This window comes from Pyrus communis, chromosome 11 (genome assembly GCF_041283825.1).
Source record: "Pyrus communis isolate YQ-2024b chromosome 11, ASM4128382v1, whole genome shotgun sequence".
In the NCBI taxonomy this organism is placed as follows: domain Eukaryota; kingdom Viridiplantae; phylum Streptophyta; class Magnoliopsida; order Rosales; family Rosaceae; genus Pyrus; species Pyrus communis.
This window is the reverse complement of record NC_142575.1, coordinates 7,266,084-7,284,057: the sequence shown is the minus strand read 5'-3', so window position 1 is coordinate 7,284,057 and position 17,974 is coordinate 7,266,084. Positions and strand designations below refer to the sequence as shown.

The window sequence follows — 17,974 nt, the reverse complement described above, 5'->3', positions numbered from 1 at the left end:
TTTAGTGAAAAGTGTGGAATCAGAAATGATGTGATCTGTAGCTCCACTATCCAAAATCCAAGGCTTTGAAAATATAGAATTTATTGAAGGGATAGAAACAGAAGGCAGACCTGCAGCATTTGCATAAGCATCATTGTTATTACCGGAAGCATGGTTGGAATTGATCAAGGACACAGCATGGGCAAGTTGTTGTAGCTGTTCATGAGAAAAGGCCTGCATTGGATTGGATGATGATGAGGACACAGCATCGGTTTGCTGTCTCTCAGCAGCATGGGCATAGGAGTCACGTGCCCTGCTGTCCTTTGTGATGCCTTGATTTCCACGCGGTTGCTGTCCCTTGTGGTGCTGTCGGCCATTAGAATTGTTGGTGCCGTTTTTAAATCGACATCTATCCTCAGTATGCCCATTTTTGTCACAATAATTGCAGTGGTATTTTAATGTTCTGCAATTTTCAATCGAATGTCCATCTCTGTTGCAATGAGTACAGTGTGGCTTATTGAGGGAGTCATTCTGTCGACTTTGAACTGCAGCGGCTATGGAAAAATTATCGGTTGTTCCCGTCGACGTCATATGGCGTTGTGTCTCTTCTTGAGCAACGAGTGAGTACGCTTGACGGACATTTGGTAGCGGTGTCATCATGAGGATATTGCTGCGAACTCCACTGTATGTATCGTTGAGTCCCATGAGAAATTGCATCATTCGGTCTTCTTCTGTTTGTTCATTGTGTTGCTTCATTTGGTTGCATGTGGGAGGAGTGCGATAGGTGTCCAGTTCATCCCATAGGCCCTTGAGTTGTGTGTAATAGGTTGAAACTGTCATGGTGCCTTGTGAAAGAGAGGCAATAGATTTTTGAAGTTGATAGATTGTAGGCGCATTCTTTTGTGAGAATAATTCTTTGAAATTTTCCCACACTTGATGAGCACTTTTGGCGTGAACGACACCTTTGGATAGGTTGCTTTCCACGGACTGTGCAAACCATGATAAAATCATGCTATTGCATTGTTTCCAGAGTGCATATTCTTTTGGCGCTGTTACATCTGATGGAGGCGCAATGGAGCCATCAATAAAGCCGACCTTGTTCTTTGCTGTGAGTGCATGAATCATGGATTTACTCCAAGATGGATAGTTGGAGCCATTCAATTTTTCAGGAACTAGCATATGGCCAGGGTGATCTGAGTAATGGACATAGTAAGGACTTGATGTATCCATACCGAGGTTGATGTTGTTGCCGCTTGAAAATTTTGTTGGTGTTTGATTTTCTGCTATGGTGTTTGAAGGCTAGGAATACAGGTACCAAGATTTTCGCTCTGATACCATGTAAAATATGGAAGAGAATGCCTTGTTTTCTTATTACTTTCTCTACAAGATTACAAGTATATATATACATGATACAAGTGTATAGGTAGGACAAGGTAGGTCGGCTATAGGACGGCTAGACGGCTGTAGGACGGCTTGACGCTTGACGGTTGTAGGACGGCTTGTCTGTCGGCTTGTCCGTCCAATAGAAAGAATAATAATATTTTCTTAATAGATTTCCCATGCCATGCCCCATCACAGTTAATTTTCAAAGTCCCAAAACTAGGACGTTTCCATCGAACTTGTTGCCCAGCGAAAACCGACATTGAAGGTTTCCCACAGCGCTCATTCTCCCTTGTCTTTACCGGCTGGGCATCTCTAAATTCTTGAATATGGCTTGGTGATAAAAAAAACTTCAGCTTATTTTGCACTCTTAGCCTCTATGCATATTTCCAGACACGGTCAGACACCATACTCCTACTTCCCATTCCCGTAATTAACTCCCCTACCATCACCGGCATCTCCGCATGCCTAGATCGTATATGGAACGTACATAACTTTGGAATCCAAAGATCATATACAATCTTGATACTCTGCCCATCTCCAACCCTCCATCTTAGCCCCCGCTCCAAAATACGACGACCCTGAAGTATACCTTTCCAACCCCACGAAGATTGCCTCCCTTGTTTTGCCTCCATAAATGGTCTATCTGGGTAGTATTTTTCCTTGAGAACATGAGCCAGCAGTGAGGTGGGGTTCATCATTACCCTTCAGCCAATCTTAGCAAGAAACGCCAAGATTGAAATATAAGAGATCTCGAAAACCCAAACCATCCACTTTCTTCTTTCTCTTCATTTTGTCCCAAGAAATCCAATGCATGCCCTTAATTCGTTTAAAACCCAAACCATCCACTTTCTTCTTTCTCTTCATTTTGTCCCAAGAAATCCAATGCATGCCCTTAATTCGTTTATTTCCACCCCACCAGTAATTTGCAATCAACCTCTCCAAATCTTTACACAATTTGACCGGTAGTTTAAAACAAGACATCGTATGGTTTGGTAAGGCCATAGCTATGACCTTGATTAGAATCTCTTTCCCCACCAAAGAAAGAATTGTTTGGCCCATTGTTTGGCCCATTGTTTGGCCCATCCATTTATCCGACCATTTAGCACCTCTCTCACTTCCTCGAATACCGCAGTTTTGGAATGATCAAAGTCCGCAGATAATTACAAAGTTATCCCTTCCCTTGATATGTGGGGTACACCCCACAATCTTTTCCCTTCGTTTCTTCGCACAATAAGACCAACTTCAATGGTGGGCTAAAAGCCAAATTATCCTCCAAAATTTCCCCCCAAACACACTTCAACCCAAGGGGAAATTTTGAGCTAAATGCTAAATGCTAAACCAATGCCAAATTCCCCCCAAAATTTAGCCCAGAAATCAGAGTGGACTCCACCCAATATTTATCGGAATTTAAATTTTTTTAGATTAAAATGTTTATAAAATTAATTTACAATGGTCTACGTATTTATTTTTTTTAAAAAAAATTAATTTAACAAAAAAAAAATAGTCTAAGTTCATTCTTTAATAGTCCGGGCTAAAATTTTAGGCTACAATGGTTGGAGTAAAAAAACTGTTTCTGGACTAAAAGCTAAATTTTTCGGGTTAAAAAATTTGGTTTTTAGCCCAACCATTGGAGATTGTCTAAGCACCGAAAAAAAGTGAACTCTTCTCCATGTTTATAACTGGCCCAGAACTCTCCGCATGAATTTGTAACACATTCATAACCTCCAACGCTTCACCTTCCAAAGCTTTACAAAAAATTACTGCATCATCGACAAAAAAAAAAAAAAACCGAAATAGGCAACCCTCCCTCAAACACACTAATGTCGTGGAGACCACCCATCTCCTTTCTCCGTCGCAACAAAGCCGAAAGGCCTTTAGCACAAATTAAAAACAAAAAAAGGGACATAAGATCCCCTTGCTGCAACCCCCGTTGCGGTTGTATGAATCATGTGGACGATCCATTAATCAAAATATTATAAGACACCGTAGATATACATTCTTCAATTCTTAAACACAAAAACTCAGAAAACCCCAATGTTCGCATCATGGCAAAGAGAAATGGTCATTCAACACGGTCATACGCCTTAACCATTCTAATTTCATCGCCATGAAAGACTCCTTACTATTACTTTGTTGCTTGAGAGAATGTAACAACTCGTGCACCACTAATATGTTATCCTGTATTTGTCTCCCCGCCACAAAAGCTTATTGATTCATACTAGTGATGTGGGTCATAACCTTTTTCAATCAATTAGTTATCAACTTTGCAATCACCTTATAGACCACATTACACAGCGACATAGGTCTCAATTGAGTCATTTTCCTAGGACTGGCCACCTTCGGAATGACCACAAGATGCGTATGATTCATTTTCCTCAATAACTTTCTTAAGTGCCAGAATGACTTCACCATGTTAAATGATATCATCACCCACCACATCCCAATGTTGCTGGAAGAAACTTCCTGAAAAGTCGTCGGGGCCAAGCGACTTATTTGCCGGAATTTGAAAGATCATTCTCCGAATCTCCTCTACCGAAATTTGTTTTATCAACTCTACATTATCCTCCTCCATCACCCTAGCCTCCACACAACTTGTTATTTTCGGAATTCTTTGCAGAGAACCGGAAAGGAATAACTCCTGAAAATATTGAATGGCAATCTCATCCACTTTTTCAACCTCCTCACACCAAACTCCCTGATTGTCCTCCAAACCCAATATTTTATTGCATCGCCTCCTCTTTTGCCGTTTGGGCATGAAAATATTTTGTATTTTTATCCCCTTCTTGAATCCATTGGGTTTGAGACTTCGATCTCCAATAAGCTTCATCTTCTCTAATAGCCATCTTTAAGTCCCCTTCCTTTTTCCTCACCTCATCACTAGCAAACAAAGGTGATTGATAAGCTGCACAGGGTTCTTTTTTTATAGCATCAATTTTCAGCTTTGAATTTTTTCCATGTTCATCAAACCATGCCACACCCATTTTAATTTCTCCACAACATGGAATGCACAAAATCCAACAAACTCCCTCTTCCACCTAGATTGCACAAAATCACAGCACTCCTCATCCTTACCCCACATCGGATCATATATGAATCGCCGCTTCCTTTGTTGTGGTGGGACATCCGTCTTCAAAATGAGCATAGCATGATCCGAACCCTCCAAAACCTCATGAAAAACCTTAGTTTCAGGATACACTTTAATCCACCATTCCGTTGCAAGACCACGATCAAGTCTTTGTTGAATTAGGCCATCATCACGCCGATTCCTCCACGATCGGTAATTTCCACCTTCCTTCTCAGAGTCGAATAAGATATCATTAAAATCTCCAATAACAAGGCATTTTTCCCATGCTGCCTCAATGCGTTGTGACAAAATTCTCCATTGCTCCTTCTGTTTCTTATCATCGGTACTAGCATACACAGCAAATAGCCTCCAATTATTGTCCGTATAGTCAATCACGAATACCAACCTCGATAAAGAAATCCGAGTATTTTACTAACAGCACATGATTGCAATCTCTCCAAAAAATGCACATACCGCTTCCAATACCCTTCGGTTCCCCATCATGCATAAAATCCATCCTCAGTCGTCTTTTTAAATAGGCATAGCGATTGCTTCGATTTTTCGTTTCCAGAAGAATCATTATGTCAAGGGTGTGGAGCCTATTTTCCTCCAACAAATCGTCAATTGTCAGGTCACCCTCGATCACCTGACAATTTCAACATATTAGTTTTATGACGCCCTGGGAGATCCCTCAAGGCTGGTCTCCTCCACCTTAGAAAATAACGGCATTTTTCTCGAACGATTACTCCTGGTTTTCCACACACACCTGCCATGGCTCAACCTCCACCTCCTGAATTACCCTCTTCTTACCCTTCTGCTCTCTAGTCACAGCCTCAATAATCGGAGCCAAGTCAAAATGATCATCATCATTTGAATGATTCGCAACTAGCATATGACCCACATCCACCATTAACTCCGGCTGTCCACTCTTCCATTTTCTTGAGATGTGCGAACTTCGATATTTGCATCGGGCCCTTCTTACAAGGTCTCAAGTACATTCTCTACCCCCGGTGCAACCAATCATCCCGGTCCGATCAATCCTGCATCAAAAACCTCATCTCTAGCCTTCCGTGCCTTCTCTTCCTCATCCCTTTGTTTTCTTATCCTCTCTGAGAGACTACCAATATAGGTAGCCCCCCGCAATTTTGTTCGAGGCTTGCTAGGTGACACGACAGTATCAACTAGTTCCTCATCACTCCTATCCTCATCTCCCATTGTGTTATGAGATTCACCCTCTCCATGATCAATAGAATGCTTCATCCAATTTGAATCAGATGACATTCCTTCTCTCTTATACTCCTCCCTCCCTCTTGACCATTCTCATCTTGGCTTTCCCAGATTCATGCATCCCCCATTTCAACCCACGAAACCCGATTTTCGGAAACCATAATCCAAAGATTTTCCTCTAAGATCAAATTCAGCATCCAAACCTTTAAAAGCATACATTCCTTCCTGCGCTTTTTTGGACTCCATATAATCTCCCTCTATATTTAGCTCTTTACAAACCCTAGTAGAGTGCCCCAATACTCCACAGATTAGGCAATACTTGGGAAGATATTCATATTTAAAATCCACCCACAGTGTGCCATCATCAGGAAAGCTTATGAACGTATCCTTCATCAATGGTTCTCTGACGTTAAAGCGGATTTTCACTCTAAGAAAACGATCGATACAATCCTTACTGACAAAAGTATCCACCTTCATAATTGTGTCCATTAAACCACCAATAGATTGTGCAACTGCTGACGTCATACTCAGTGGCGGGACATTGTGAACTTGAACCCAAAATACACCAAGCGAAAGTGACTCCTAGCAACCATTCCCTCGCAACGTGTGATCCGCAACTAACACCAAGTCACTCTTGAATATCCATGGTTGGTCTGCCTCTAGAACACGCTGCATATATTGTTCTCCAACAAACCTCTCTAGAAAACGTCTATCCCCCAAGTCTCTAATAAACACCCATTCCCGTCCTCTCCAAAAAGACATAAACCGATCAATGAAAAACTCTCCATGCACATCCTTTTTCATACACTTCTGCTACTAAAGTAAACTGGAACCCAAGCAAGGCTCTTTCAATAGCCTTCATCTCGATCATAACGCCCTCTCTCTCATTCTCGAATAACTGTAACTTAGCACCAAACCACGATCCCAAATCGTCCATATCCACACTCTTCTCTTTACTGGCCATAACAGTGCCACCCCTCACCATAGAGCCCTTGCGCACCAAGCAAACCACAAAGCCTAGCCCTTTTGAACCTCTATTTTTTCAAGAGAGACTCAATTGCTTCAAAACTTCTCACAAGATCCACCCCTAACTCTCCCCACTAAGATTGAAGGCTGTTGTCCCACAAACCCTAACCCTAGTTGACCCATTTCACCCTCCTTTTGATTTTGGGTTTTCTAGTTTGCTACGGCCTATTCTATTTCAAACCCTATTGTGACTTAAAAGACTCTGTCATTTAGGATATTTAAGGCCTTGTTGATACAAATGATTGACTTGGATATGACTATTTATTATATTATAGGTATTTTAAGGAAAGAAATGAATGATAAATTCTTTATTTTGTCCAAGTTGAAAGTTACTCATGAATAATAGTTGTCCCTTTTAATCTTTACCATTTTTTGTGAGGATTAGTAGGGATATCTTTTCTTCATGAGTAAATGCTGCAACTTGGACAAGATAAGAAATTTGTCATCCATTTTTATTCCTTGAAAATGGCTTCAATACAGTGAATAATCCAAGCCTATCCTTTCTATCAAACGAGGCCTTAGGAATTGCAATACATCGAGAGAATTACAAGATTGTCTTGCTTTTAAGAAGCACTTCAAGTCCACACCTATGTTCACATAGGGTGAGGGAAGCAAGGTAATTTGAATTATGGAGAGATCAAATCTAGGGGTGGTCTTGGGACCACTCAGAAGTTCGAAGAAGCGCTTGTGAGGACCTCCAAAAACTATCCAATGACCTAGGCAGGTGGTGGAAGAGAAAAGGCCACCATGGCTATGCAACAGAAGCTTTGGATCAAGAAGAAATATCTAATTTCAGATTAAGAGGAACACAGAGAAGACCACCATGACTCTGTTGTTGTTGGACCTTCGTTTCAAAGAAGAAGAAAGACTTTCTCTCTCCATTCCCCATGTGTCCAATTCTCCATTTTTTTTTTTTTTTAATTGTTGTTCAATCCAGGTTGTGTCACCTAGTATTTTAATTAAAAAAGAAATAGTGTATTACTCAACCAATACTGTTTATACCACATATTTGACAGCGGTATTATTATTTTTAAATTGACTATAAATTCATACGACTTCTGAAAAATATTTCATGAAGTACTACGAATTCAGTCACTTGAACTTTCATCTCATACCATCAAATCACTAAAATACTAAAGAAAAAAGTTATGATATTTTTGTTTTTCTTTTTTTTGTTTGAGAAAAAGATATTTTTGTATGTTATATATTAAATAATAAACCTAATTAAAATGATAAACCCAAATTCTTAATACAAGTGTTGTTGTAGGTTTTTTTTTTTTTTTTTTTTTTTTTTTTTTGCAGTGTAAGTGGACATTTAATTATATGATAGATAATAAATTTACTTAAATTATCTTGTAAGTATAATTCTCAGTTTATTTCTTTGTCATTTTTTTAATACAACAATATCATTTAAACTAAGATGTGGAAAAATTGGTTAAGCCATACAACGTGCATCTATAATAATTTGATATTGAACTCGCTATTTACATGAGTTGAAGCTATACAAGTAAAAAGAAATGTCACAACTGTAATATTAAATGATATTTATTCGTTACTAAATGTAGTCTTTGATATCTTGTGGCAACCCAACTCAATTTAATCCACAACTGAAAAGGTTCACTAGGATTAGACAAAGCCCATTTTCTTGATTGAGGCAAGGTTCTAAAAGACGATAGGCGCTAGTCGGGTGGTGGGTTAGGGTCTGGCGCCTAGGAGACTAGGCAGGGTCTAGGCGGGCACCTAGACGGACTAGGCGGATTTAATTAAATCTATTATATTTCGTGTAAATAAACGTCTTTTTATACTTAAAAATATATATAATTTCATCATAAACTACAAAATAGAATAACATATATATTATGAGTTATTGGAACGTAATGAAGCTTATAATGCGTGTTTATTTATATTTAACAAGTCTATTACAATTTATTGGAAACAAATAAAATGCAAAATGAAAGTTATTTATTTTTTATCTTAGTGAATCGCAACCTAGGCGGGTCTGGGCGTGCTAGGCAGGTGCCTAGGCGGGTGTCTCAGTAGGTCTAGGTGCCTTTTCTTAATTTTCAAATGTCTAGACATTAATCGAGGCGATGACCAGCCACCTAACACCCAGACGGGATCTAGGCAGGGCTAGGCAGGGCTAGGCAGGGATTTTTAGAACCGTGGATTGAGGTGATTCTAGTTTCTAAACCCCTGCATTGCTCACTAGAAACCTGGGTCAGCCTTAAAGAACTCCTCCTATATCTCAACACTGAACCGAACCGCCATTATTACTAAAATCCAAAAGCTTTCCTCCTCCTGTTGTGGGGAGGCAACCAAAAACCTTGGGCTGCAAATAAATTCTGCAGTTTTGTCCTTTCAACGAAGGAAGCGAATGGGATAGGCTGAAACTGCATTAACTCAAATGTAGCCGGACGCAACTCAAAATATATTCGAAAGACTTGCAGTTTGAAAGGTCGTCTTATTACATCATTAATTCATGAGTGAGCCTGAGCCTGAGTCTGAGTCTGGCATCCACCTTTCCCCAACTGCATCTTTTTTGTGCAATTACTATGGATTTCAGAAGTGGATAGCAGTTAGGAGATTTATGATTTCTAATTAAAGCTTCAAAGCTATTAGCAGCAACAGGCCCTGCATGTCTTGGGGCTCTCCTTTTGCTGCGTGGCATCACCAAAATGCATATACCAAATTCAACTATACTACAATGTAGGGCACGCACATGAATGGTCGGATGTGCGGTCAATGATTCAACTGTTAACAATTTCATTATATATACTATACGCTGGTGGAAATATAAAATCTCGTATATGTGCATGATTAGAAATTTGACTCTTTACGTGTAAATAGTCATTGTGTGTTGCAAATGAATCAGTTTGATCAAAAGACATGCATTATATACATGAGAATTGCTATTCAGACACTTTCAAAAGTAAAGTTTTCAGACACACAAAACTGATTACATTGCTGATTTATTGTCGAGTATCGGTAAACCCTACTAAAATACAAAATACACTTTTACTAGTATTACCATGTTACAACTTAAACTTATTATAATACGCTGAATGATAAATATTACAGGTGTCAACAAGTCTCACTCAAACGTATTTACGAGAGTGCATGAATATCGTTTTTCATGGTTATGACAAGGCAATGGTTTGGGTTTTATGCACATGGTCAACTAAAGGTTGACCCATTCCAAATGTTGACTTTACACTGTTCGCCCTTTAGCTAGCTGGCTCCCTCGTGACGATTCTTCATTCGGATTAAAATAATATGTTGGAAAAATCTCGTTCAAAAAAAAAATTGTTGAAAAAATGAGTGGGAATCTCTCCACCAAACTACCCTAACCATTGATTCAGTACATGATGGTACATTGAAGTTCCACAAGTCAACTTTCGGTACCACAGAAATCTCACAAAGAACATATACTCTAAAGAATAAGTGCAACACAAATAAAGAGCTTCACTTTCTGTGTGTGGAACCAATATATACTAACACACACACACACACACACACAGATATATGCTGATAAGGGAACACAAATATCCAAAACCTAGTATTTCTTATGTGGCAAAGGAACATTTGGAAAGCCAACAATCCAATTGCTCACAAAAAAAGCAGAAGATGCAGATGCTGCTGAGATGAAAAGTTTGATCATAAGAATTGCAGTAAAGTGATGGCAGAGAAGATAGTGCCAAACAAAACCCTTTTCGCAAGGTACGTCGATTATTCGAAAAATTACAATTTTGATTTTCTGTGAAAAGTTTATGTAATCAGCTAGAGAACCAGATTTTACATCTTTACAGTCCTCATCACCCAGAAAAGTGCACAACCAAGTTCCTCCTCAGGAACTTCCTGAAGCTCAATTGGTATTTTACAGAGGTGATTAGGGAAAAAACGAAGAAAAAAATGTCGAACAAGGAAGGAAATGCCTGACTTTTCCGGGATTTTCTCTGTATTTTTATCTGTTTATCTTTTATTTTCTCTACTTATACACATGATCTCCATATTCTTCCTTCTAGGGAGATAACAATGACAGAAACATCATCATGGTACCGCCTTCGATCCCCTTGGGGTATTTGGAGAAGGTCGTGGAAGTCCATTCCTGAGATTCATACAAACCAAGTTCACTGTATTAGTGTTCTGCAATGAATTAAATTTTTTTATTGGAACAATGTTTTCTCTAATTTTGATTACAACTTACCGGCCTTTTTTGCAGCACGAAACAGCACTTCCTCAACCAGATGCTGCGCCGGATCTCCTTCAGGTTGCAATGTGATGAAAAGTTCAACTTCGGAAACAGCTTCTTCGTTGGTAAAGTATTGATACAATCCATCAGAGGATAATATCAAAAACCTGTCTTTGGGACCTAATCTGTGGTGGTGGAGAGACGGAGAACAAGTGATGTATGGGGAAGTCCCTATGTAGTCGATTTGGAACGCCTCTAGAAGTGCATTGTTCCATTTAGGCTGCACGCAGACAGACAAATATCGATATCAGCAAGCGAACAATCTTGTCATGAAACATTGTAAATCTAAACGAAGAGATCCTTCAATGTAAAAATTGGCATTCAGTAAAATATTCCGTCATCCATCTGTCGCATCTAAAATCTCAATAGTTCATAATTTGCAGCTCAAATATTTTTCTATTTGTTCTAGCAATGATACTTCAAGTGATTTCTAATCTTTCTAAGTTATTCGTGCAGCTGAAGGTTACTAATCAGAATGGCTGTAACATCCGAATGCTTCTATTATCGATATACAAGCACAATTACTTGAGATGTAATGGACTACTAAATGAAAGAATGCTAACAAATAGGCTGTAGAGCAGCAGCTAGTGTAGAATGTAACAATACCTGTTTGAGAAAACCTGCACCGAATGCCCGAGTGACCTTCAAGGAGCCTTTGACACGGTCATTCATCACAGCGCAAGCATCCTCGGGGTGTTCATTTCGGATTCTCTGAACTTCCTGAAGAAAATGCAGCATACAAAAACATGAATCAAACCTCTCAAAACTAACAACCAAAACAGAAACACAAGAAACAACGCGAAAAACGAAACACAACACACCTCTTCTTCACTTGTGCTGTGATCCGTGGTCAGCTGAAATGCAGTCAAATTGGGAATCGCATTGCCTCTCTCGCCATCACATCCTTCCATATCATTCAAAGTTTCCTCATTAATCCTCTCCAAATCCTGCCTAATCTTCCCTAACCAATAATCGGGTTCTGCCTTGTGCGCCAAAACCACCCGACTATCGCCCACATTCATCACATAAACATCCTCGCCCTTCATCAGCATTACAAGAACACAAGAACCCATCAGAGCCAATTCAGGATTTTCCAAAAGCATCTTATCAGCAACTTCCAAATAGGCCTCCTCTGTTTTTCTCAAGGCTTCAGACAGAGCTTTCAAAACATCCGAGTGATTCGCACTTGGAGCTCCGGTGGACGATCCATCGGAACCCAAAAACTTACTGAGCTGTTCCTTTAACCTCCGATCAAGCTCTACTCTCTCTCTATCCCACTCACACCTCCACCTCCTCTGATTATCCTCCCATTTCCTCCCCGTGCCGCGGTACTTTGTTTTCGAATTCCTCCCTTCTTTTCTCCTCGAATTCGAATCTAAATTCCCCTCCCCACTTGCACAAGGATAATTCTCTTGCTCATCCACCACCGGATTCCTTCCCAAATCACCATCACTCTCCGAATTCGAATCTTCGGAGCGAACAGGGGAGGTTGCAGGGGCGGCAATGGCACCCGATTCCGCCTTCTCATCCCACAACAACCCTTTAAGCTCCTTGTTCACAGCCGTGTACAAGTTAGACATCAAGTAATCCGGCGCATCGGGGCCGTTGAATCCGTCGTAAATCCCGACGAAAACCCACCCGTCCTCCTCCGAAACGACTACGTGCACCCGATCTTCACCTGCCTTCCCCTGCGCCCACTGAAGATTCTGACTCGCCAACGACTCGTCGTCTTCCAAACTCCCCTCGCTACTGAAATTCACGCTGCTAACGGTCAAATTCTCGTTGTGATTAATCTTCTCCTGTCCGCCGCCGACAACCCAATCCTCCTTGACCGAAACGACGCGGCTTTTTATCGGCATAGCGATGGCGTTCTGACCCCGATACATCGTCTTCGATATCGCTCGCCGTAAAACCCGAATAAGCTTGCCCTTCCCGGATCTCGATTTAAACCCGAGACCGCCGATCGAGAAGCTCCGAGGCAACTGCTCGGAGTAACCCTTTTCCATAGGACCCGAGAAGATGCCCCGATCGAGTGGACCGGACATGAACCCGCGCTCGATCGGACCCGAAAGGAACCCTCTTTCCAGAGGACCCGACCCGGGAATTCCAGCGCCCGAAATCGGCCCCGAGTTGATCAGATTTCTCGGGATGGGCTGCAGTGGAATCGAAGCGAAAGAGGTGGAGCTCTCGAAAGCGGCGGCACGATCGATGCTGTTGTAGGAGTAGAGATCGATTAGGGAGGTGGAAAGAGGGGTGGAGGTATTGGCGCTGACGGAAGCGCCGGAGATGGTTCTGAAGGTGGTTGCTTCTTCGGAGTGGACTTTGGAGGATGCGAGCCAAGCTGGGTCGGGTCGGACATAGCAGAAGGAGTGGCCGAGTCCCTCGTCGTATTGGTTCGATTCTAAAACTGACTCGTCGTGTCTGCCGTGACGGCGGCCTTCCTTGACGCCGGTGAAGCACCCGCTCACTTTCCCGAAGCCGTTCCCCATAATCTGATCGAACCCAAATCAAAAAATTAAAAATTGAAGTGAAAGATTATCGAGCTTTAGCTTTTGGTTTAGCTCTCATGGCCGATTGGTAGAGAGAGAGAGAGAGATGAAGCTGAGAAGAAGAAGAAGAAGAAGAAGAGGGAGAGGCGTTGACTTTAAGGGTTAGATTTTTGAAATGGGAAAATAAAAAAGACTTTTTGATAATTATTTGAATAGTGCTTTTTAGTAAACTCGTCGGTTTTAAGTCTTGAGATTAATTTTTGCTTCTCTTTAACTAGGTTGTCTTTGACGAGCGTGCAGTCAACGCGCGGTTGGGAGTGGAGGATATTTGCACGGCTCGGTGGGCCCGGGAAGGGGGAGACGTGGTTGATTTTTGTTGAGTGGAGGTTCTCTCACGCGCTCGTGAGATGCGTTGACACGACGTGGGGGAAATGCTTTGAAGCATCCAAAAGTCAAATAGCCACGTCCAACAAGTAGGCTTGGAAAAGCGTGCCGCGAGCACCGTTGGATCGGGACGAGGGGAATGAGGAGACGCGTCGGATCGGAAGCACGTGGGACGCGAATATTGCGTGGGGGATTTCTTTTGTCAACTCGAGTACGCTGTCCGGGGCTCACAGTGTTTTTTTTTCTTTTTTTTTGTCGTCGTCGTCGTCGTCAAAACAGCTCACACACAGTGTTGAGTGGTTGATTTTTTATTTTGGTTTGTTTTCTTAAAAATAGTATTGATAATCGCTGATAAGAAAAATGAATAAGTTCGATAAAAATTAATAATTTTTATTTATTCAAATGATGAGTAAGATTTCTTACTCAAAATTATTTGTTGTTGATTTCTAAAATTTGGTGTTTATAATCATAATCGTTTATATTATAAATCACTCAATAAAGATTGTCTATGTAAAAATATATATATAATAATTAAAAAGTTTAATTATGGAAGTGTATAAAAACATATGAACAAAATTGATAAAAGCAATACGAACCGTCTATGTATTTGCTACAATAGATTGACTAAACGACCTTAATTTTATTTTATTTTTTTTTAGAAATTATATTTATAGAGTGATTCATGATATGAATAGTTATGTTCATAAGTATGAAGTTTTCTTATTCGAACACGAAGAGTTTTAAATACAAGTAGCAGGAAGTAGTTTTTTCGAATAAGTTAGCGATTTCAATCCGATCGAAAGAAAAATGTTTTGCACATACATTATAAACAATGATTATCTTTTAGAAGCACATCAACGATTAAATTTGGAGGTTCTTCGGACTAAACAATCTTTCCAATTTGGTATTTTATTTTGATTTGTTTGAGCTACCATTTTTTGTTTTTATTGGGGGAAGTTTTTAGTTAGATTTGGATTATTAAATTTGGTGAGGTGGTGTGGTTGAAGATTAGTAGATTACTAATTATGTTATGTAAACGGGTAATGTGGGAGTTTATAAAGGAGGTTGACCAATGTGGACTTGTCTTTTTGTTGACTTTTAATTATATTTGACTATTAAATATTGATTAAATATTGATGGAAGGAGGGAGAGGGAGGTAGGTGATGATGTCAATACCAGAGGCTACATGTACAAACCCATTAGTGCTAAGTCAGTTTTTAAATAAGGAAGTCACATTTTATTTATTTATTTATCTTGTGGGTTTGCAATTTACTCGACCAATTACTTTCTTCACCAACAAACTAGCTTTTGATTTAATTGTTTTAGGATACTTAATTAGATGTGTAGTTCGATGCTAAGTTTTTACGTGTAATTTGTCTTGCCTAATTCTTCACTCTTATTGTAAATGTGTTTCGTTCCAATTTTCTCTACTTTTATTGAAATTTTTATGTGCATTCTTTAAGGAGAACTGCATGGATAAAAGTTGGAGGATCGTCAAACCAAATAAAATTTAGATTATGCACTAGGACCAACTTGGTTATTCTATGTGCCACAACATTAGCGCTACGTTAGGCATGAATTATACTAGACTTGAGAGAAAGATCTCAAACTAGCTTTCACATCACCAATAATTGGGTTGTGTGATGAAGAGTCTTGCTTAACGTTGCCAACAGAATGAACAAGTTGAAGAAAATCACGTTTGAGGATAACTTGATCATAAGACGATATATATTTGTGATGAGTAAGATATCTAATTATGAATTATTTATTGTGATGTCGTAACTCTATTTCTTAAGTGGGCTATCTCGCTATGAAAGTTATGTACATTTTATTTTTTAATAAAAATGAAGTTGGGCGAAATAATGAAAATACATATCTCAATTGCTAAAACAATCGCTTTTCAGAATTTCGTCAGTATATCATCAATATTTAATTGCTATGTTGTCGTTAGTTAATTCTAATCGTTTTAGTTTCAACCAAATTTCTCTGCTAAAAAAAAACCCAAGTCGTAAAGAAGTATCACAATTGAGTTTGGATTAGCCTTCTAACTTTTGCAGGTTTGGAAGATATACCATTTTAGATATTGAAAGAAGACTTTACAGTTGTTGAAGCACACAAGGGGTTGGAACTTGGAAGAGTTCAAAGAGCTGGTCTAATTTGTTGGTTTCAAAAGGAGGATTTTGGCAAAAGAGGCGATCGTATAGGACAGTATTTGGGGTAAGGATGTGCATGTATGTGCCGATGCCAGTAAGACTTGACCATCTAGCTAGACAACTAAATATGTCAAACTTGCCTCCAATTTAGACACATGAAATTGTCAAATATGCTTGGATTTTACCACGACTGTCAAACTTGTATGAAACCTAAAGACTAGCTCCACCTTGATTCACACAAAATTTGGAGGGTGAAGTGTTAACTTGGTTTTATTTTGATCTAGAGGTGTAAGCGTTCCAATTTGAAACCAAAAGACCTTTATATATACACAAGACAATATCCTAACTAAATTACTTTAATTTACGGGAAGGAAGATTCGAATTTGAGTGCACATACTATTGGCCTAACATCAAAAGACAAAAGGAAGTGAGGTAATTTCAAGCAAGAATTATATGGATTTTAAGGTAAAGATGAAGTTAAAGTAAATGTAAATGATGTTTTGGAAGGTAAAAACAAGGTGGTTGAAGAGATTAAGAAGACAAAAGAAAAATGGGTAATAAGTCAAGTTAAGACGAGGAATTATTTCTGGTCATTTATATATTTTGTTCGTATTACAATTATAAAAAGAGAATTCTTTTTAAAAAGTCAAGTTTTACCATAAATTTAAGGAATGTGATATTCACACACTCATTTTTATCTCTCACACACCCTTGTTGATCTTTTGTCATTGATCTTCTTCAAATCATTTGATCTGACGACCGAAAATTAAGAGAAATGTGTAAGAAGTAAAAATGAATGAGTGGATAGCACTATCCAAAATCAATTAGCAATATGAGAAATTGTCTAACACCTAATCACATTCGTTATTTCCCCAATTTGAAACTCGTACCCAACATTTTAGCAATTTGGAATGAGTGCAGGACTATTTTGGAGTATAGTTTGCCTACAAATGTATACTCAAATTGTTTGTGGATTGGTTGCCTCCTGAGTGGTTGCTTCCCACGCTCGAGAAAGATTGAACATTTTTTTAAATATTTTTTTTATGAAGTTTGGAGAAAACACATCTTATTCAAAACATTCATTTCAATCCTACAAGTCAAATCTCCATGTCAAATTGAATCTTGATTTTTCAAACTTATATTTGGCATTGACAAAAAATTGAAAAATGTGAAAATGTGTAATCGTATTAAGCGTGAGAAGAAAAATATGGAAGACATTAACCTAATTTAACCTTTGAGAGGAATTCAAATGCAGAGTTGACACATTATCCAGAGAAAATCATGCACAACCATCAATCAATGAAGTCTTCAATTCAGTCACGAAAATAAAACTCGGCACTAGTACATATTAGTTGAAAATTTGACATAACACAACGAAGGTAAACCAAATACACGCTTATAAAAACTCAAATAGTAACGAGACTATAAAATACAGATGAACGATCACCGTTGTCTATCATAGATTAGACACTGACATCGAGGTAGAAATCACCACCAAAGTAAATGCAACGCACAATTATAACACAACCAATCCAAATGGAAACTTGAAAACATGGTTGACATCAACCCAAAAAATGGGGACAAAAACCCTAGCTAGAGACAATTTTCTCAAGTTATAACAAGTAGATTCGTTAGTAATATTGATAATAAAGTAAATAAATTTATCTTTTAACTGTATTATAAAATGTGAATTAACTCTACCCCGTGACAATATTTTAGTGTCATGAAAATAGTATTTTCGCAACCACAATTGAAAATCATGAGGCAAAGGTAATTATTTTTTAGCTGAATGATTGCATCCGACACTTGAAGAAAATAAAGATTGATTTGGGAATATTATATGCCTTAATCAAGCATTCAAAAGTTCATATTAAGAGGGTAAGTAGGCATCAACCTAGGTTATTAATATTATTCATTAAACAATAGAAATCCCATCCCAAGAAATGTTAAGGAAACTTTCTTAAAAGTGAGACTTTGTATGAAGTCTCTGTCATCTTATGTTTTGACATAATATTTTATA

At 38.9% G+C, this 17,974-nt stretch overlaps 1 protein-coding gene across 1 annotated transcript; it reads right to left on the bottom strand.

Moving 5' to 3' along the window:
* Positions 1-10,371: 10,371 nt before the first annotated feature.
* Positions 10,372-13,659, bottom strand: PLL5 (pol-like 5). The gene is made up of 4 exons (XM_068481834.2): positions 11,750-13,659; positions 11,535-11,648; positions 10,884-11,148; positions 10,372-10,784 (listed from the first exon to the last, which is right to left on the bottom strand). The coding sequence occupies exons 1-4, from the start codon at positions 13,415-13,417 to the stop codon at positions 10,669-10,671; spliced, it is 2,163 nt and encodes a 720-aa protein (XP_068337935.2). The 5' UTR covers positions 13,418-13,659; the 3' UTR covers positions 10,372-10,668.
* Positions 13,660-17,974: the final 4,315 nt, after the last annotated feature.

Excerpts from the sequence above, each read along its gene's own strand:
- PLL5 (XM_068481834.2), bottom strand. The coding sequence starts at position 13,417 with ATGGGGAACGGCTTCGGGAAAGTGAGCGGGTGCTTCACCGGCGTCAAG. Across the intron at positions 11,149-11,534 it reads GTGCAGGTTTTCTCAAACAG|CCTAAATGGAACAATGCACT; the intron begins GTATTGTTACAT and ends GTCTGCGTGCAG. Across the intron at positions 10,785-10,883 it reads TCGTGCTGCAAAAAAGGCCG|GAATGGACTTCCACGACCTT; the intron begins GTAAGTTGTAAT and ends TATGAATCTCAG.